General features: G+C 32.0%; 4 protein-coding genes across 6 annotated transcripts; all 4 read right to left on the bottom strand.

The window, feature by feature from the left end:
• Positions 1-1,700: 1,700 nt before the first annotated feature.
• LOC143182686 (saposin-C-like) lies at positions 1,701-3,117 on the bottom strand. The gene is made up of 4 exons (XM_076383874.1): positions 2,778-3,117; positions 2,616-2,697; positions 2,242-2,543; positions 1,701-1,907 (listed from the first exon to the last, which is right to left on the bottom strand). The coding sequence occupies exons 1-3, from the start codon at positions 2,835-2,837 to the stop codon at positions 2,275-2,277; spliced, it is 411 nt and encodes a 136-aa protein (XP_076239989.1). The 5' UTR covers positions 2,838-3,117; the 3' UTR covers positions 1,701-1,907; positions 2,242-2,274.
• An 11,970-nt stretch (positions 3,118-15,087) lies between these two features.
• On the bottom strand, positions 15,088-16,231 carry LOC143182385 (putative chitinase 10). The gene is made up of 2 exons (XM_076383347.1): positions 16,133-16,231; positions 15,088-15,493 (listed from the first exon to the last, which is right to left on the bottom strand). Exons 1-2 carry the CDS (start codon positions 16,193-16,195, stop codon positions 15,335-15,337), a joined length of 222 nt encoding a protein of 73 aa, XP_076239462.1. The 5' UTR covers positions 16,196-16,231; the 3' UTR covers positions 15,088-15,334.
• Positions 16,232-18,364: 2,133 nt separating this feature from the next.
• LOC143182162 (putative chitinase 10) lies at positions 18,365-19,078 on the bottom strand. Its single transcript, XM_076382990.1, has 2 exons — positions 18,941-19,078; positions 18,365-18,648 (listed from the first exon to the last, which is right to left on the bottom strand). The coding sequence occupies exons 1-2, from the start codon at positions 19,013-19,015 to the stop codon at positions 18,487-18,489; spliced, it is 237 nt and encodes a 78-aa protein (XP_076239105.1). The 5' UTR covers positions 19,016-19,078; the 3' UTR covers positions 18,365-18,486.
• Positions 18,944-21,213, bottom strand: LOC143182161 (cytochrome c oxidase assembly protein COX18, mitochondrial). Of its 3 annotated transcripts, none has more exons than XM_076382987.1 (7): positions 20,614-21,213; positions 20,385-20,522; positions 20,172-20,319; positions 19,979-20,103; positions 19,794-19,904; positions 19,517-19,707; positions 18,944-19,059 (listed from the first exon to the last, which is right to left on the bottom strand). In XM_076382987.1, the coding sequence occupies exons 1-6, from the start codon at positions 21,124-21,126 to the stop codon at positions 19,525-19,527; spliced, it is 1,218 nt and encodes a 405-aa protein (XP_076239102.1). In that variant the 5' UTR covers positions 21,127-21,213; the 3' UTR covers positions 18,944-19,059; positions 19,517-19,524. The 3 variants fall into 3 exon arrangements, with proteins under 3 accessions (XP_076239102.1, XP_076239103.1, XP_076239104.1); XM_076382988.1 differs by having other exon boundaries at positions 18,979-19,108; XM_076382989.1 differs by having other exon boundaries at positions 19,042-19,133.
• Between the last annotated feature and the right edge of the window lie 517 nt (positions 21,214-21,730).

Consider the following 21,730-nt stretch of genomic DNA (forward strand, 5'->3'; position numbering starts at 1 on the left):
ATTTTTTTTTTTTGCACAGGAAAAAAAAGTAATTCGATTATCGTGTTTAAATTGTCAAAGTAGCAGCCGCGCTTCCGGTAACGAGCAAATAATGAAATAATTCATCAGGTTTCCCGATACACCACTATCGGTTATCTACTTGACACGCGAGCAAAGGTCGCCTCTGTACTGTAGGCCTCTCTTGCGAGCTATAGTGAACGCGCATAAAGCATTGGATGTCGTTTAGTCAGTGTGTAGGGCCACTCGTGGATAAATTAGCAATTGTCAACGATGCGGCAACGAATAAGGGTAGCGACCGTAAATCAAGTCTAGCATTAATTGGCAAACTGAGAACCACAGCAAGTGCAAGTCAGTATACTGCTGTTTTCCACAGTGATGTTTCATGTTTGTTATAAAAAAGATCATTTATTTTTATATTAACGCAAACTAAATTTCATTGAATGAAATTCTAAGCATTTGACTTCAACCACTATGGTTTTCAGACCATCGAGTCTCGAGATAATAGAGAGTCAGTAAAAATCATTACGTGAAATTAAAACGTCATATTTTATTAAACGTGTCGTAGGTACATGTCAGTAAAAATTGATGGAATAAAATAAATTTTGAAGAATACTTGCTTCTGTATTGTAAGTGGACATATGTACAATTTTATCCAAAATCCAGGTATACATTTTTATTATTTGTTAAAAATAATTCTTGGTTATCCATGATGGTTGCGGACACAACCTATAGGTGTAACAAAGGGATAATCACATTCTCTTATTATTGGGTTGAATTCGAGTCCTCTCATGCAACGTTCAAGAGAACACGTATTATCAATGCAGTATAAATACTTTGAGCAATCCTTTTGATACTGACGTTTCTCAATCTACAATAAATAATAACACAATGAATACGAATATGTCTATTAATTCGTAAACCATACAAAAGCTTGGTTATTCAATTTATAGCCACAACTGTAGTAAAATGCAAAACTAAATAGACGCAAGTGCTCTTAATTAAAAAACAATAATTTAATTATCAATATCAAAATGGTCAACTATTGATGTCTTGAGCTGTTTCAATATCTTAGTTTCTTAGTTTAAAAAATTCGTTTGAAAATTATTATTTCAGGGAAGTTGCACATTTTGCTATCACCGAATATTTGTCACGTAAAATTGTTGAAAAATGGGTGATGCTTGTACGATTTTAACAATTGTAATTGTTTACCCGTGCTGCTTGGAGAATGCAGATGTAGAACATGACGAACAACAAAACTGAGAAGTACTTCATGTTGGCTGTTACTCCTTCTATTCCAAATTCAAAATTTCGATTCGTATTCACCCCAGGTGAGATCCAGTTTATATACCACAGTTATCATAAAATTGATTTTTTATCTGATTAGATAAAAAAAATTGCAAAAGAATTACATGTAAGAACAAACGTGTTTCAACTTAAAACACTAATCTCAGTAATATAGTTATTTCAATGCAAAAATCTGTTTTGCTTATTAGTTTTCTCTTAGAAATCTATCATTATCTAATTAAAACCAAAATTCATATTTCTAATATAAGGACAGTCATATTATAGAATTTTCATACAAGTTTGGGATTTACATAGTCCTAAGGTTTACAAGTCTTCCTTTTTCAACATTTTAATTTATTGTTCCTCGTACCTTGCCCCTTACAATATTAATAATTATATGTTAATAAAGTATTGTATCCATGCATAGAATATTTATTACGTCATAATAATAAAAGACATTAACTTGTTATACATTTGAGATAATATTTACTTTCATGCAATAGCTCATTAATTATCATACTTAGAAAAAAAAACATTTAAACGACATTCTTATAGTTTACTTGAAACAATAGTTCTTCGTTATCCAGAGTAATAGTCCGTGTCAGTTAGAGAACTAGCAGCACCTGTAATCAATCAAAACACAATATGTACATGTATAATGGACATGCATGACGTTAATTCTTTAATCGCTAATTTAATTTAATAAGCAATATTTAATAAGTACTCAGTAATAACAATTCAGTCAACTGTTAAATGAAAATTATTTGACTTGTTCTACTCAATTAATACTTTATCGTCAAAACGTTTTCAGAAGCCAACAAACAGAATATAAATCTACTCTCAACTATAGAACACTTTCCATAACAATAATTATATATTGAAGTACAAAATTATTATCGTCGATAATTGTAGATAAATATTCATTGTCAGAAATAAAATTATGATTCTTCGACATACCTTCCTGAAACATTATTTCCAAATCTTGCGAAGTTAACACAAGCGAAAGGCAGTGCAGACAGCTCTAGGAACACCAGTTCTTAGAATAAAATCGACTATTTGATTGCCATGGTTGTTAATAAAGTTATTACAGTGCCCAGAAATACTGTGTGGAAGATGGTTGCACGCATCGTGCACTGCATTTTCCACTCTAAATCTATTTCTATCAGTGCCTATTCGGTTGTCGACTTCTCGCATGGCCAATTTACAGGCAGAACACGCAGGATTGAAGAATGCCCTCTCATCGTACGCCATAGGATAATCTGCTTAATTAAACATAAAATTATTATCACGAATGCTCGTCGAATAATAGAAATTATTGTTCGTTGTCATACCAAATGCATCTCGTAATGGTGCATCTGGTAATGCTGCATCGCCTAATCGTGTACCCTGGCCACAGGATGTATACATGTTGGCCTGTCAGACAAATTTCTCATTGTTTGAAACTGGTCACGCTTGTGCAATTAGAAGATTGTAAATAATTAATGATCACTTACTCGAGCAGATCCAAAAAAGTAGATGCAGAGGATGACACTAGAAATTGGGAACAGCTTCATGTTGGCTGCAGTTTCCTTTTCAAATTTGCACTTCGAATTCGTTTGCCTTGGTCCCCAGTGAGGCTGAATTTATATACCAAATTTATCGTCCACGTAGTATCCTGTTTGATTCGATTATTGTTAACCTGACACTTTCACCGCTTCTGTCACGTATACGTGACACTGGCGGATAAACGCTGTCAGGAAAAGTCACGTACACGTGCCACTGTCCACGTGCTTACTTATGTCAACATACAACTGAATTATCACAAACATAAGCTATAAAACATTATTTGCGTGTTTGTTTAATTTTTGGGCATACCACTGATGAATGTTCTCGTGCAAAACTGCTGACTGCAGAAATTTTCATGCAACAGACGGGTTTGTATATTACCTAATGCCTGATCTAAAAATATATACTGTAACCAGCTTTGTAAAACATCGTATAATAAAAATACACAATTTTTTTTAAAGAAGTTCTTTTCTCTTTTAACACTTCTTACTATCTCTACAAAAAATAAAATAGAAAATATCAATAAAGGACGTTAGTAGAATTAAATTTAAAACAGTAAAAAGAAAAAATGCTTGACTGAAAGGTTCTTATATATATTTTAAAATTCTTCTTCCAGTTTGATATTAAATTGTCATAAGAACACTCCTCCATTACTGACCAGAATTTTTCATGTTATTTAGGAAAATAGTAGTTTGAAGTAATGATCACTATATCAATGATATCACTAATTATAAAAGTGTGAAATGGAGTGGTAATAATGCAGGTAAGCGAAGAGCTAGCTTTTCCACAAGGAAGAATATTAAAGAAACTTTACCAAAGGATTTCCTTCGTATATGAATAAATAAATAAATAAATAAAAACTTTTAGTAAAACTTTTTAATATCGCTCTTTCAGAGAATACAAAATTTGATGTTAAACTTAATATAACGCAACTGCTTCGCAGTAGATTAAGCAATTCATGATCAGACTCCTCAAGACTGCAACCATGATGCAACGTTTTATACATCATCGCTCACAGTACTGTCAATTTAGGGTCAACAACAAACATCATTTAGCTATACAGAACATTTATTTCACAAACGTAACGATAATAACAGATATTCAGTCGTTGTACTTTCAAGTCTTGATGCCAAACGATAATAATAAATAAATCCTCGTTTTTCTGTTTGTATTTTTAAATACATATAATTTTTAATTCTGTTTGTAAGATATCAGTAACAAATTCTGATACAATATATTAAGTAACTTATTATCCATATAATCCACTATTTATCATATTATTGAATGTGCGAACATTAATCACTTGTCTTATATTAATGAGTCATACATGTATTACAAATTATGTACCAAATGTTGGAGGAAATATTGTTAGATCCTTGAAATTAGCAGAAGAAGAGAAATTGTAGAATCTTTGAGTACTTAAGAGATTGTTCATTTATCTGGTAATAATAGTTTACTAAGCAGTTAACGAATTTATTTCTATATATTTCTTTGATTTAAATTTAATTAGAGAGCATCTAGCCTAATGAAAATTATAAGGCAATGGATTAAGTATTAAAATTATGAGGTAATGGGTTAAATAAAACTGATTACAAATATGCTTTAATCTTATTTTATTTTTATCAAGGAAATGGTAAGACAACTCCGCGTGTGTGTTTATTTTTAATTCCTCGATAATCCATATGATAAATCTGAACAGCTATAAAGATGATTGATAATGATATTTCTTGTATTATTCACAACAATGTGGTTTTACGCTTGCTAAATTAGAGGACATAATGCTTTCTTTTACGTAATTATTTTTAGTTTAACACTTTCATCGCTACTGTCACGTATGAGTAATATCTACAGATTAACATCGTCAGTAGAGGTCACGTATACGTGACATTCTTCGCAGGATTACTAATCTTAACAAGTAATTTCGTTTTTTTAAATGTCTGATATCGAAAGTCCTGTAATATATCCAGAGGAGCCAGTCCAAGCTGACACGTTCATTTTTGTATGTTGATACCAGGGATTTTGATTATATCATAATGTCATGTATAGGTATATGATGTTAGAGAATATTCAAGTCATCATTTTTCTAGCCTCTGAATTTTTATAAAAATACGAGCATTCTAGGTTTATAATTTTGCAGGATTCTATGAAAATTATTTTTTGAATTCAATCTTTATTTCGTGTCGTAAACATTGAGGTGAATCTAAGGCCAAGGGATATGGAAGGTTCTGACCCAGGTAGAAACTAAATGCCCCCCACTCCTATAGAACCTGAAAATGGTCAGAGGGCAAAAGGACAGTACCTGGAGACTTCGAGACATTCTTTGTTCAGACTGCGTACGATCAAGTACTATTTGGTTGCACTACTTTTAATAAGAATTGTGTGAGTGGAAGTTCAAGTCTAAGTAAAAATTGTGTGATTCGAAGTGCCAGTCTAAATAAGAATTGTGTGAGTGGAGGTTCATCATTTCTTGCCTACGATCACAAATTAAAAAGGACATTCGTTCTGTGTTCCAAATTCGTTTATCTCGTCCTCCAATAAGCTCGAGTTTATATTCCATACTTATCATTCAAATAATATAGGTGAGTACTATTTAATACATTTATAGTCAATTTGACACTTTCGCCATCTAGGATATAGAATTTGCATTTTTAAAAAGAAAAAAGGGCATTGAAAGAATTTTTCCACTTAAAAATAAAGGTTCGAGGAGACGCAAGTTCATAAGGCAGTATTGAAAGTAAAAACTTTAAACGCTAATGTCTCGAAAACAAAAGCATGTGATTTAGATGTGATTCGTCTTATGGCTATAGACACAAGGAAAATGTCCCAATACCTGGACGCTTGAGAAGTCAAATATTCCAATAAATAGACAACTGAAAAATGCACATATCTCAACACTTGAATTACGTGCCAGTAACTAAATTATTTTATGATAATATTCTTTTTTTTTACTAGTACTGGTTTTAGATTAGAATTTGAGTTTAAAATGAAATAAAATTAACGTCAGTGTTCAGGTATCAGAACATAGTCAGCTACTGGGGCATCTAGCTTAACGTGACACTGTCAGATAAGCAACACTGTCACCGTCGTTAGCAAATTCACGTGTACGTGACATTGTTCTCGCGGTCTTATATCAACATAGAATTTAAAACATTTTTACTCTTGCTTCTTTCCTCGTGCTTGTCAATCAAATTTTCACGTACACATTCTCAATGCTATACATACAACAGCAAATAGGTATAAGACCAACATATTTCACATTATTGAAAATATTAAACTAAAAATGTAATTTATTTAAATTATAGCCATCATAAGGCGTATAAAATTTTTTCGAATACAAGTTTCTTATCACTGCTTATTTATCGCTACAAAAGGAAGAGCAATAGGGGATGAAAATAAAAAGCACCATATGCATATATATATATACATAGTTTATTAAAAGTGTAATAAGCACACTGTCAGTCAGTAATATTAAACTGCCATTTTGTCAATTAGAATTGTAAGAGGAAAGGACCAGCGACTGTAATATAAATCGAGCTCGATGTTCTTTGTTGGTCGTGTTGATGGTCCATGATGTTTAATACAGTCTTGAATCCTGCAATTATTAGAAACATAATATATATAAATATTTATATTAATTTATATGTTATTCGAATATTAATTTCTTAATTCATTAACTTAAGACTAGCGTTATAACGATAGCAAAGTGAATTTCAATATAACCAGTGACGATAGTTATCAGTTACAAATTGCTAATTACAGTTTATTGTTAGTCACATTTCTCTATTAAGTTCCAATAACTATTATTTGTTTCAATATGTTATTTTACATCTAATTAAATATACACTATCCTACATAAATATTTGGACACTTTCATCTTATTGCAATATATAAAATACACCAAACAAAATTCTATAATATAATTTTAGCAACAAATATCATCTCAAATGATTATGTTAGGTTCACAAATATCAATGAAAGTAGCATTCGATATCAGTCAATATAAATAGAAGAATGTAGCTATTTCAAACGTTTGCAATAATGTCAAAGTGTCCAAATACTTACGCACGCTAGTGTAAAATTCGGTCCACTTTAAATAATAAAATTGGTACGCCTTTAACATACCTCCTTCAATTCCTGTTCTTAATCCTTAGCCGTTTATTTACAAGCAGACACGTAGAGCAGCGCAAACTGCCATTGGTACACCCTTATCAACGATCAAGCTGATGATCTGATCGCCATGGTTGTTGATGAAGTTGTTACATTTTCCAGAAACGGCGTGTGGGAGCTGGTTGCATACGGAGTGCACTGCATTTTCTACTTTGCCCCTGGTCCTGTCACCTACCAATTTCTCATCAACTTTCTTCATAGCCATTTTGCAGACAGTGCAGACAGGGTTGAATTTAGCTTCCTCAATTCCTTCTGGCTTGACTTCTTCATCAGCCTGCCAGAACATATTTGCACCATTTTAAAACCAAACGTAATCGTAAGTACAAAAATAACAATTTTTTATTCTAAATTCTGTAATCGTTTTGTTAAAATTAAGATTAAACAGTCCACGTTTTTCACTGATAGTAATGCTTAAAAATTCACTAAATTCATTTGGATCTCAGATCACGGCGAAATTAGTGTAAAAAGATTTGTTCAAAATTTCGTTGTAAATAAATAATTGTAAAAAAATGACTTACCATTGCTGAGCCAAGAAGGCAGACAGCGAAGACAACGCTCAAAAGGACTGCGAAGTATTTCATGTTTGCTATGGTTGTTTTGTGAAATTCGTGTTTCGAATTAGACTGTCTTTTTCACCGATGTGGGTCCGTTTATATACCAAATTCATTGTTTAATTAACGTAGTATTTAATCTAGTTATCTTTGATTTAATGTAATAATCACCTGCATACATATGTGCTTTATAACTGTTCCAAATGTTAATCATAATTAGAGCCATGGTTATGTTTGTATAGAACTAGAATTACAGAATCGATTATCTTAATTATTATTTGCTTTGATAAAAAAGTTTGACATAATGAATGAAATTTTCTAAAAATAGACTCTCATAGTATCTTCACCTGTTTAAGTAAGATTAGAGTGCTTCTTAATGCGTAGAGATAAGCTGAATAGAGAAAGTTCTATTAAAACTTATAATTAATAAATTAGTTTGATATTTTTGATGATCACTTAGATGAAATTTTGATATTAAAATTTATAACATGTCTACTATGTTAGGCTATTAAATGTTAAATTATTTATATTTTGGAAGTATTATTATAGGCAAAATTTATTTATTTTAGAAATACATGTTTCATCTCAGTAGCGATTAATGTTAGTATCAAAAGTTATAGTTTCTTTCTACTTACGAAAGCAATTGATCGATAGAAAATATTTAATGTCATTATAAAACTTGTTCATGATTACCTTAATGAACAAATGATTTTTATTAGTATATAAAATAACTTGATTAAAGGTACCTAACAATTTTTTTAGCATTTTATTAAAAAATATTCAACATTCATCTAACAGTTAAAGTATCTACTATTTTTAAATAATACTGTTGTGTGTTAATATAATCCTATAAGTTGCGAAACTCTTACGATTTTTTATGACCCAAGATTAATTCCACTTCTAGGAAACAAAGACCAGTGTATTAACTAAACATTTTTAGTTCGTCTATGTACACACTATAAATCTCTGAAGCTTGGTGCCCTTCTTAGCACAATGAACTCTATCTTATCTTTTGTAATAGAGGTAATAATGAACTAGTTGAAAAGTTATATGTTTACAGAGCGTTTATTAATAGCGCACATCTCTCGGTAACAAAAATCAAATGACATAACTTTGAAACAAAACAGATTTAAATAAGCATTGAAAAGAGGCAAGATTTAATTTAGCTATTTTCATCTCTTCCAATATCCTGATACTAAATTGGCAGAATTTTGATTAGAAATACTTCTTCGTTATTTTTTCTTATCTTCTTTGTGCACCAGGAATACATTTATCATAGATTTCATGAGCTGCATTCATTTCTTACTCTGCTGAGAAAAATTAAATAAAATTTAATGATTAATACCTACAGTTATTAATGTATAATTCTACAAATATTAGAACAGTAATTGATAACTGTCTTTGAGTTCTCAATGCTTTTTGTGAAAGTATTTAAGTCAGTGTGAAATTGGAATTATAAATGGACACTAATTAATAACATTTATTTAAAATGCTTTGAAATACCTGTTGAAAAATCTGTAGCAAGTTAGCAGGCCTTTATTTGATTGCAAATGTCGTTAGTAACACCGTGTTCCACAATCCAGTCAATCGTCTCACCTCCATGTTTGTCAATAAATTTATTACACTGTCTAGAAATCCAATGAATACGATTACACACTCTGTGTACTTCCTTTTCTACTTTCTCCTTAGTCCTGTCTGTGGTAATTTCTTTCTTCAGTTCTTTTATGACCTTTTCGCAGACCTCGCAAAGAAAACCGAATTCTTCGACTGGTTCCTCAACAACTTTTTCAGACTCAACTATTCAGTGGAAGAAACAATTATTATCATAAATAGAAACTAAAGTAATCAAATTCATTACTGTCAAGGACTCAGTTCATGACCACGTAAGAAGCATGATTTTCCTAATGTATTCACGATAAAATTAACAAAATTCAAAAAATGTTTGATCATTCGTATAAATCTATGTGTCGTCTTCAATTTGTTATTAAAAAAAAGTAAAAGTCACTTACATTTTGTCTCACTACCAGCTATTAAATTTCACGTATAAGTATCAAAGTAGGTTACAATTATTTACTAATTTTTTGAAATAAATTTTTATCAAAATAAATTTTATATACAGTGAGCATAAAAAGTATTCGTACACTAGGCTAGAACATTGTCAATTTTTAAATTACTGTAACTTCATGAGAAGAAGTTGTACACTAACATTCCTGGGGTAATTTTGAAGGATGAATTCTCTACTTTTACAATTCTAGATTGAATAAAAATTAACTTTGACTATTCTACTTTACTCAAAGTGGAATAACTTGGCAATAAAAAATCTCACACGAACTTTTATGAAGGCTTTTGTAAGTGTAAGACTCCAATCGTTAAATTCACAATGACTTCGATTTATAAAAAAGTCTTTAAAGAATCCCTTTTTGAATTGTTACAGTCTTTTAAAGATAAACTAACTTCATTTTCTTATTTGCTTTTTAGTGTAAAAACACCTTCGTGGAAATTCAATTTGGGGATGTGAAATTAGAGAATTCACCTTTTAAAAAACACCAGGAAAGTGAGTGTACGATTTCCTCTCATGAAATTACAGTATTTTATAAATTGACAATGTGTCGGCCTAGTGTACGAATACTTTCTACACACACAGTATGTAGGTAAATATTAAATTGATCATGAATTGGGTTCTGATCATCAAGTGAGTCCTCGACAATATCCTCTGACTTACCTGCCACAACTTCTGGTGTTAAACCTTCAGATTTAGGACAGATACCCAAAGCAGTACAAATTACTTCAGGAACAACCTTGTTTAAGATTAAATCGATGATCTGGTCGCCGAATTTCTCAATGAAGTCGTTGCATTTTTCAGAGTAAGCATCTGGGAGACGGTTGCAAACTTTGTGTACAGCATTCTCTACTTTATTCCTGTTTCTCTCAGTATTCAATAGTTGGTCAAGCTCTCGCGTGACTAGCTTGCAGAGATCGCAACTGAACTTACGTTTCAGTTTAGCTACTTCAACAGTTTCCTCTGGTTCAACTGTTCAATCGAAAACACAATTGCTATCATCGATGGACATTACAGGAATAATATTTCTCAGGTAGCACGCGACGTCTTGAAGACGTCTATTTTATGTTCATTTCATGCCTGAGAGTCTTACTGATATAATTTTGTTATACAGGGTGGAATATTTAAATGGAAACATCTGAATTACTCTGTTATTTATAGTTCTATGAAAAGCTCTTGAGGACAAGATTGCACTGTGTGAAATGGTACATATAATGATGACACTATTATTTTTCCAAAGTCATTTCTTACGAGAATTTAATATCATCGATATTTCTTTAAATGGAACTCTATGATTCTTTCGATATCCTTGATAAATTCAACAACCTCGTAAACCATACTGTTCTGATCATTCAATTTCAAGAAATTTCCATGTTACTTACATGATTTAAGTTAGATCATGACTTAAGTCTCTTTATTAATGATTTCTGTAAATTTTCTAATTCCTCTAATATTAACGAAGTACATCCTGCAGTAATTCTTTACCTCATATCCTCTGGTGTTGTAGCTTTGTTAATATAAACAATATTTTTGAATATAAATTTCTCGAAATTGAATGATCATAACAGTCTGGTTTATGAGATTATTGGATTTGTCTTTTTATGTTCTGCAAGGAAATCAAAAGAAAATTATAGGGTGCCATTTAAAAAAATACTGATGACCTTAAATTTCCGTGAAAAAATGATCTTCGAAAAATAATAGTACTACCATTGCACATGGCCCTTAAAACAGTGCAATTTTATCCTCAAGTGTTTTCTCATAAAACTATAAATAACAGACGTATTCAGATCTTCTGTATAACATGTAGCATAGTGTAGCGTAGACCCACCTTTACGATATAATTTAGTCATCTTAAGAACATCTGACAGCGTACATCTTAAAAACTTCCAAAATTTATTCCCATACGACATCTCAAAAATACACTATATAAACGTCTTAAAGACTTACACTTTTGAACATCTTAGAGTCGTCTATTTCTTGTTTTAACATCTTAGGATGGGTCTACACTACATGTTACTGGGACATTTGACATAAGTGTCCAAGTACTCAGACATTTACCTTACTGATTTGTAATTTCGAACGTTTCAAAAACACCTTTGGACATTTTCAGGGCCCAACTGGATGCCTTCAAGATGTTTTCAAGACGTCTCTGTGCTACATAGGCTGGTAGTTTTGGATGTACCTTCTACTACTTCAGGTGATATATACTCTTCAGCAGCGCAGAGACGTAAGGTGCTGCAAATTGCTGTAGGAACACCCTTGTTCGAGATAAACTTGATGATCTGGTCGCTGTGTTTTTGAATCAACTTGTTGCATTGGGCAGAGACAGCATGTGGCATGCGCTTGCAAATACCATGTACCAAATTTTCTACCTTGTTCCCGCTTCTGTCTTTACCTAGATGCTTCTCAACCTCGAGCATAGCTAATTTGCAGACGAGGCAGTCAGGGGACATGGATTTAAATTCGTTAACATTTTTCGCGGATTCATCAGTGTCAGCCTGCCAGAAAAATGACGACTTTTCAAAAATATCATTTACATGGGATGACAAAGGCCTATGTAAAGTGGGATATAATCGCTGGATATAATCCCTTCCTTTTCTGTCTAGTGAATAAGAGGATCGTCGATATATAAAATTTCCAACAATTGTATTCCAATCTATACTCAGCGTGATTGCAAATAAAGGGTGAGTCACACAATTGGAACGAGTTTTATCTCGAAGTTAAGAATAGATAGAAAAAATCTGTACAGGAAAAACTTGAATGGTATGATAGTGCACATTTTCCTACGACTTTACTTTTTCCATAAGTGCAACGATGTACCTGAAAAATGGAAACGCACTTTTTTTATATGGAATCATATTTTTCGTTTTACTAATATCGATTTCTGTGGTCATTATACTTAAAAAAGCATCAGGATAACATGCTTAAGAAATTACTATGTGATTCCATTTAAGAAAAAGTGTATTTGCATTTGACAGGTACGTCGTTGCATTTTTGCAAAAAGTAAACCCATAGAAAAATGGACATTACCATACCATTCAACTGTTCTCTTCACAATTTTTTGATATTTGTTACCACATTTGAGATTGAACCCGTCCCAAGTGCCTGACTCAACCTGTACACCACTTACCTGTGCTGATGCAAATAAAAGCATGCAGGAGATGACAGCCAGCGAAACTGCAAAGTACTTCATGTTGGATTATTTTTTTCTCAAATTCGTATGCCACTTACGTCTGGCTTTCTCACCTCGCAGGTTTGAATTTATATACAAAATTTATCTCTCAAGTTACCTACTTTCGTAATCTTTAATGGAACAAAGTCTACTTTTTTTATAAACATTTAGTTTATCGTTAGATTGAACATGTTTAAATTTTCTCATGTAGTATGTTTTTGATCTTATATCTAAAATGTAACTCACCAATTCTTGCAGTATGAGATCTCTTATTTGTACAGATAATCAATTATTTATCAATGAGTGGAGGACTCATTACGCACAAAATAATTATATAATGTGGAAAAAAACGGTATATATGAAATATGAAATTTAAAGAGAATAGAATTAAGTAGATATTACCTTTTTTATACAGACCATGTGGTAATCCTGTGTTCGATTAAATTTACCATATGGAATAGACATGAAAACTAGGAACTATAAATTATATTTCAAACAGTAAATTCGTATACACAGTGCTGTTATTATCATATGACTCATACTGCAATTATAGACTTGTTACATAGTGTAAAATAAGATATCCCAGAAGTGAATGATAATTGCAAATTGTTTTCGTCGTTACATAATTTTTTATCTATATTGATGTCCAACATATGCTTATCATTTCGAACAAAATCATTCTATCATCTAGATAGTAGCTATCTGATCTGCAATAGTAGAGCCGATGTACCAGTATCAAATTTCAGCACCGTTAGACAAATTTTCAGAGTACAGAAATTTTCATCAACTACGTCAAATGTTTGAATAAAAATATTGAAAATGTTCAGATTGAACACGCTTGTTTCTCGATATCGTTACTTTTTTCTACAAAAACGTGGTAACTATCACTATCTATAAATAATATCTGCTTTGATTCAAACAACCACAAGATGTAGTACATGCGATTTAAACAATTCATTCAAAAAAGAAAAAACACAATTAGCGAAACCTTGAAATTATCATTCATTGTGGTTTAAACTGTATGCATCTCATTCATAGAACTTGAAAATCGTTACGTTAATCGTAAGCTTACACAATTTACATTTGTAAATGCACACTGTAAAAGGTATTAACATTTTTCTAAGCTTTAGCTTTAATTAATTATATTTATCAATATCTTTTATATTACTGGGTCAGATAAATGATAACATAAATTTTTTTGTAAAGCATTATCAATTATCAGTTCATCGTACGAACAAAAATATCTGAAAGACAGTATGCAAAAGATATAGGATATTAAATTCACGTGTGAAATATTCATATCATTAATTATTAATTTCCTAATGCTTGTAGATAATACACAATTTTTGTAAACATCAGCGTGAAGGTTTCACCAAGGGGTTTCGAAGAACATGACCCAGGACCCAGGTAGAAAAAAAAAATTCCCCCACTACTAAGACCCAAAAATGGCTGTCGAAAAAAGAAAGGGACAGTACGTGGAGACTTCGAGGCATTTTCTGTTCGAACTTCTTCCAGTTAAGTGTCATTTGTTTGTAGTACTTTAAACAAAAATAATGTAAGTGGAAGTTCAAGCCATATTTCTTCTCTAATCTTAACTTACTAAAGATATTCATTTCTTCAGCAGTGTGCATTCCAAAAAAGTGAAAACTTGATTAGTGAAAGTTCAAGTCATTTCATGCCTACACTTCACTCCACTGATGGCTAAACCCTGAAGTGATCAGCACTGTTTAAGAGCCATATCCTTTGTTAAACTAGTAAGTACTTTATATCACTAATTTCGAGTCAGAAAATTCTTAATATTCGAACTGCCGCAAATTTATAATTTCGCGAAAAGAAAATTAAACAGCAGTGAACCTAGACTTATTTTAAAGGGCAAAGCCTCTATTTCTTCATCCTTTGATTGCACTTTCTCGGGGATGCTTTTGTACTCGAATGTCTGACGAGAATTTAAAGGTGAATTTTCCCTAAAAATTTTTGTATACGGTTTCGAAAACGTAGAATTCAGAGAAGGTATTTAGAGATTTCATTTATGACTCATGAGCCACGATTTCGCCATCGTTATTATACAGGTATGCATCTTCTAAAGTATAGACAAGTAACTTTCGCTTGCAATAACATCATTATCGTTTATCACTTCGTCATTTTGACAAAAGTCATCTATGCACTATGACAATACACCTGTGGTATCCAAGAGTTCATTTGCATAAAGCATCAGATGCTCAATTGAAATTGAGTATATATATATAAATCAATATATTATCAGTAATAACTAATTTGTCAGTACTGGAAACAAAAACCAAATTCTCTAATACATTAAATGCCTTTTATTGATAATATTACATACATATTCGTAAACTTAAAGCTTATATACAAAAGGTGAGTGAGGAAATATAATTATCAATGTAATAATTGTAGACAGAAATCGTTGGTGTAAAGTTCATGGGTCTAATACCATGAAACATTCCATTTCGTCGAAAATTAATACAAAAGAACAAAGGCTCGATTTCATTCCTCACTATCTTGCTGATATATCTTCAGAAAAACGTTACTAATTCATTAGTTATGGACACAATCATTACGAGGTCGTATGGGATAGTCGCAAGCATTAATGTAGGGATTAAATTCTGTTCCTGGGCCACAGTCCATAATGGCACATCGGTTGTAAGCGCAATTCAGGTATTTCGAGCAATCAGGTTGATACATTCTAATGTCTCCCTAAAATTGTTAAAACAATATATGTAAATATGTAGGGATTTTAAATAAATTAGTATCTATTTTCATTCAGGTTTCTTAATCTTCTCCATAAGTGCAACAATGCACCTGAAAAATACTAATGCACTTTCCTTTTTAATTGAAATCTCATTTTTTTACGTATATCAATTTCTGGGATCATTCTACGTAAAAAGGTATTAGGATTCCACGTTCAAAAAATCAATATTTCGTTAGCTATTTCACACTTTTTATCTTGAGGTCACTCAAAAGTAAAGTGCATTCTTGACAATGTGTTTCTATGGCGGTCTTGAAAAAACAAATGAAATTACATTGTCCAAACGTAGACAGGGGCAACATTATATCTTCTATGAAAAATACAAACATTGTTAAGAAACAATACAAACTAAAACAGGAATTTTTAAGTATACTATCCTAATACTTTTTTAAGTATAATGACCACAGAAATCGATATTACTAAAAATAATACGTGATTCCATTTAAGAAGAAGTGCATTTACATTATTCAAGTACATCGTTGCACTTATGGAAAAAATAAACCCGTAGAAAAATGGACACTATCATACCATTCAACTGTTCTCTTCACAGTTTTTTGGTATTTGTTACCACATTTGAGATCACTTACCTGTACTGATGCAAATAAAAGCATGCAGAAGATGACAGCCAACGAAACTGTAAAGTACTTCATGTTGGCTTATTTTGTTTTTCTCAAATTCGTATGCTACTTACGTCTGGCTTTCTCACCTCGCAGGTTTGAATTTATATACAAAATTTATCGCCCGAGTGACTTAATCTCGTAATCTTTAATGGAACAAAGTCTATTTTTTTTTAGAAACACACTTTACGTAATTACATAGATTAGGGGAGCTACCTCCGATTTCAATGACCTTGGAATATGTTGTCAACGTCATCATTCTGAACAACTTTTCCCTATACATATATCCGGCTGTCTCTTTTAGTTTTCAAGATATTCGCAAAAATGTTTTCAATATTACCATAATGTTGGTCTGGGACAGGTTCATTAGCGGGGTGGGGTTTGGGGAGGGGCAGATATGTACCTGTCATTACTTGAAAAAAAAGAATCCAGTCGTTCGTCAAAATCGAATGTTCTTTTAAATGCAAATTCTGCCAGATAGTGGTTGAAATGATATTCTCTACGACCATACCTAGGAATATTGCCACGAATATCTCTCCATACTCTTTCAATATTCTGGATATGGACACCTGTGACTGGATCAACGACATTTTTTGAATGATTCACTACAAGATGTTGATATATATTTTTATCAATTTGTTCATATGCTTTCCAACAATCACTATGGATTATTGTTCCAGGAGCAATCTTGTTTAAAATAAGAGGCAGTAATACTTCTGCTCTACGGGACAGAATTGGTACTACAAATATCTTTTTTGTGTCACGGTCTATACCACTGAAAATCCATTGTCCTGTAATAAGTCGTCCACGATTATACTTTCGACGTCCAAATTTGGCTTCATCGATTTCTACAATAATTAATGCACGACGTTACGTTACAACGATTTTTTCGAAACTGATAATAATGAACCGTCTTTCCTCGAGTTCTTTCGACATCATAAGAAATATTAACAATTAGGTTTCAGCGAGGAAGCTAAACAGAAGCTTTCGCTAACGAATCTACCCCAGACCTATTTCAATCACTCTTTTCAATCACTCTTTTCAATATTGAAAACTTTCTTAGCGAATATCTCGAAAACTAAAAGAGACCTCCGGGTATATGTATAGGGAAAAGTTCAGAATGATGACCTTGATAACATATTCCAAGATCATTGAAATCGGAGGTGGCTCCCTTAATCTGTATATTTACCACATTTTATCATTAGATTGAACATGTTTAAATTTTCTCAAGTAGTATGTCCTTGATCTTGTATCTAAAAGATCACTCACCAATTTTTGCAATATAAGGTCTCTTATTTGTACAGATAATCAATTAATCTATTGATAAATGTGGAGGATTTATTACGTATAAAATAATTGCTTAAAGCGGAAAAATTTGGTATGTATGAGACATGAAACTTAAAGAGAATCGATTTAAATAGGTATTGCCCTTTTTATGCAGACCATATTGTAATTATATTTTGACCAATTGTAAGTTATATTTCAAACTGTATAAATTTGTATACCAATTGCTGTTATTGTCATATGATTCACATTTTATTTACAGACTTGTTGCATAGTATTCTTGACAAACTTAGTAAGTATGTATTAAATAAGATATTCTGGAAAAATTTGTCTGAGTTGACATTTTCCAGAAAAATTTGTTTATTCCGCTGCAGCTCGAAAAAGAGAGGGTGGTTCTTCCCTAAATCTTTGCCTAATTCAAACTACTCTCCCGATCTGCATAAATTTTTGGGGGGATTTGTTTTGCAGTAGACTTCAAGTCTGAAGCTCACTCTTCCCAGCGAGACCATTCATGCCCGTTTCCTTCATTCACGATAAGTGCAAGGTGACATTTTTTACGACCTTAGTTCCGCGAATTCCGCAAGATCATAACATCATTATCGTTTATCACTTTGTCACTTGGACAAAGGTCATCTATGCACTATGACAGAGCGTTTGTTATAGCCAAAAGTCAATTTGCATAAAGCATCAGATGCTCATTGAAGTGCACTATCAGTAATAACTAATTTGTCGATACTCGAAACAAAAACAGTATTCCCTAATATATTAAATGCCTTTTGTTAGTAGATTTACATACACAGTTGCAAACTCGAAGCTTACATACAAAAATTGAGACAAGGAATATAATTATTGATATAATAATTGCGGACAGAGATTGCAGCTGCATAGTTCATGGGTCTTAATAACGTGAAACATTGATAGTGTTCAATATGTTTTATTATCTAATTCCATTTCGTCGAAAATCATTAGAGAAGGACAAAGGCTCGATTTGCTTTCTCACTGTCTTGCTGATATATCTTCAGAAAAACAATGTCACTGATTCAATAACGATTAGCACAATTTGTACGATCTGCTAGGGGATAATCGCAAGTTCCAATGTTGGGATTAAATTCAGTTCCTGCACCACAGCTCAGAACGAAACATCCGCTGATATCGCACTGCTGATATTTCGTGCAGTCACCTGGATATGGCATAACGTATCCCTAAAATTATTAAAACAATATATGTAAGCATATAATATAGGTACTTTAAATAAATTAGTATCTATCTTCCTCGAGGTTTCTCGATTCAAAGTCTAGGTCTTTTATCTGCACTTTTCAACAACCGATAACACTGAGGTGAGTTATTCTTCCAGTTAGTATAAACAAATGGCAACATCAGTCTAAATTAGAATGAACTATTGAAGTAATATATCAATACTGTAATTTTTCGTCACTAACGTGCCTCATTGTTTCAGTCGAAATGGACAAAACTGGACAAAACGTTTCGTTATACCTGGGCAGAACCACAGAAGAGAACGACGGCTAAAACCAGGCACAGCAAGATCGTGGACAGCATCCTCTTGGCCATGTTGTCCTTGCAAATCCGCTTGTCGAGCCCCAAATGGCATGTTTCTCGAAGAAATGGATTTTATATACGTATCTTCTAAGTATAAACAAGGAACTGCAGCATGTTATCTAATAATAAGCTTTTTTTCCAACGATTAAATGTCTATTTTCGTTATCGACGATTAATGCAACTAATCATTTTTAACGACCTTAGTTCTAGAGATCGCGTAAGACTGCAGTTGCGCGAAACGTTTCAGTCTTTTCACGAAAGGATATTTTAAAATGAAATTAACACATTTAGGACGTTCACGCGTTAACGCTGTTGATTAACAAGTACGGATGATAAGTTCAGTGCTATCTTTATATCCATCAATGCATAAAATTATTGAGTTTATTGTATCAAAAAGTACTTAATCATATATTTATTTATTTCTTGAAAATAAACGGGCACATGATGCCCAGTATGTACAACTAAAGAAAATTTTTTTAACGAGAATATATGTCGATTGATATTGATACTTACAGAACTGTTTATGACAATTTCGCTGGTAATCGAAATTTGCTTTTTAAATCTTTCCACAATTTTGTATATGGTTGTTGCGATTCAGAATCGGTTTTAGGTATTCGTCCGAGTCGACGAAACTGCGGGGACATTAGTAGAATATTTTGGAGTAGCGTACAAACTGTATTAGTGGTCCAGAATAAGGTCAAGCACTGAAATATTTATTTTATGAATTATAATATGCAGAGTTATACTTCGAAAATAAGTATGTTTATTAGATGACTGAATTAAAAAATACCGATGGTATGTACGCCATTAGTCCCGTCATTAAAATGGTTAGTACTCGAATAAAATTCGTAAATATTCTTCTGAATCTTGAGTTATGTTTTTTATATAACAGCTGCTGTAGCTACAAAAATGTTTCTTTAATAGAAAAATATTCTTGTTTAATTCAAGGGAACAGGAATATATTAATGAACATACTTCTATTATAGCCAAATTAGAGACACAAAAAATTACAGGCAATACGAATGTATGATCCACGTCTGTGAGATCCTGTATCCACCCAAAACCACCTGTTGTGAGTTCAAGAAAATCTTGATCAGCACCTGTAAAATATCTCTTTTTAGAATATCATTATTCCTAACTTACAATGAATAAATAACAACGTACTTACGACTATCCAAATGTGGTAACTTTAAATAGAAGTTTCTTATGGCAAATGAGCAACCCAACCATAATGGCATTTGTAATATTGCTATTGCGGTAATTTTAAATGGATGACAGTTTTCTCTGAGAACTAATTCATTCCATTGTTTTCTTACCTTTAAAAAAGAATAAAAATTATAGTCATATGTACAATTAATAAATATCACACAAAATTACTTACAGAATCATTATACATGCGTGCTGCATATTGTGAATCCCACTGTGTATTAAGCAATGCCATTTTCATCTCAAGTTTTAGTGTCTTCGTTACATCTTTCATTTCGTGCTTCAGATTTTCCAGCTTGGCTATAACTTGATGCTGGAATATTGATCACTCATAAAATACTTCATCCATCAGAAAACAGAAGAATCTTATGAGATTACTGCAATAAAGTAGCCTTAACACTCACTTGATGTATGGTTAATGGTAACATTATGAATGTCCTTAGAAGAACAGTTGTAAGAACTATGGTTGCCCACCATGGTAAACCTACAGTAGAATGCATCATCCTGAAGACATCCATGATGCATTCGACTGGTAAGCTTTCAGCAATACTTCTGACTATACCATTATTGTACGCAATGGCTTGATTTAGTACAGCATTTGTTGAAGTTGAGTTATGTTTAATACCATTAATTATAGGGCTATAATGACTAACACAGTTAATTCTAATACTGCTTCGAGAACATAGTGGACCTTCAAGAAAGCATGTATGAAGTCTTTGATGCGAAGGAGTATCTTGTCTCACTGAAAACTTTCGTTCATTTAAAAAGTAACTCAACGACACTCCGTTTTTAAGAACAATATTTGTATTTCTATACGATATATGGGTGAACTCAGCATTAATAGAATGATAGAATTTTCGAAACACTGGGTTGTCATATTTGAAGTCTAATAAGACTTTTCGAAACATTTGTGCCATTATTGTTATGAGAAAATAGAAATAAGTTTAACACTCAAGAAGAGCCGGTGAAAGATATACATATATTTCATGTGTTGACACCTCTACGATTATATTAGATAGGTTAGTTTCCTAACTAACCTCAAAATTTTAATATTAACCTTAAAGATACTTTTAAAATTCAAGTGTTATATAATAATTTATATTATTAAATAATTATAGGTATATATTGCGGATAATTATTTCTAAAATACATAATACAAATTCCACATTTTTTAAAATGTTTGAGGTAATAAATAAAATAATAAATTCAATTATTTATTTTTATTTAGTACGAAGGAATAGAATTACAATAGGGTAACTAGGATTAATTGAGCAACAATATCGAGTTCAATACTTATTTATTTATTGCAAAATAGATGAAAATATACAACTTAGATAGAACATAAACCCTGAAACATTATAGACATTCGCTCAGCCTTATTACTGATCCTGGATCTGACGAACGGAGCGCCATCTGACGATTATAATTTTAAGTTATGAATATTGACAAAGAATTTTTACAGAGACCAACCATTCAATGTCTTCCTTTGTCACCTGTTTGGGGATGCACGCACTGCTCACG

The sequence above is a fragment of the Calliopsis andreniformis genome, chromosome 8 (genome assembly GCF_051401765.1).
Source record: "Calliopsis andreniformis isolate RMS-2024a chromosome 8, iyCalAndr_principal, whole genome shotgun sequence".
Lineage (NCBI taxonomy): Eukaryota > Metazoa > Arthropoda > Insecta > Hymenoptera > Andrenidae > Calliopsis > Calliopsis andreniformis.

Coding starts and splice junctions, on each gene's coding strand:
- LOC143182686 (XM_076383874.1), bottom strand. CDS start 2,837: ATGAAGCTGTTCCCAATTTCTAGTGTCATCCTCTGCATCTACTTTTTT. Junction 2,698..2,777: donor ACTTTTTTGGATCTGCTCGA/GTAAGTGATCAT, acceptor TTTGTCTGACAG/GCCAACATGTATACATCCTG. Junction 2,544..2,615: donor ACCATTACGAGATGCATTTG/GTATGACAACGA, acceptor TTAATTAAGCAG/ATTATCCTATGGCGTACGAT.
- LOC143182162 (XM_076382990.1), bottom strand. CDS start 19,015: ATGGCCAAGAGGATGCTGTCCACGATCTTGCTGTGCCTGGTTTTAGCC. Junction 18,649..18,940: donor TCTTCTGTGGTTCTGCCCAG/GTATAACGAAAC, acceptor TAATAATTTTAG/GGATACGTTATGCCATATCC.
- LOC143182385 (XM_076383347.1), bottom strand. CDS start 16,195: ATGAAGTACTTTACAGTTTCGTTGGCTGTCATCTTCTGCATGCTTTTA. Junction 15,494..16,132: donor TTTTATTTGCATCAGTACAG/GTAAGTGATCTC, acceptor TAACAATTTTAG/GGAGACATTAGAATGTATCA.
- LOC143182161 (XM_076382987.1), bottom strand. CDS start 21,126: ATGGCACAAATGTTTCGAAAAGTCTTATTAGACTTCAAATATGACAAC. Junction 20,104..20,171: donor GTTACCACATTTGGATAGTC/GTAAGTACGTTG, acceptor GATATTTTACAG/GTGCTGATCAAGATTTTCTT. Junction 19,905..19,978: donor CTAATTTGGCTATAATAGAA/GTATGTTCATTA, acceptor ACATTTTTGTAG/CTACAGCAGCTGTTATATAA.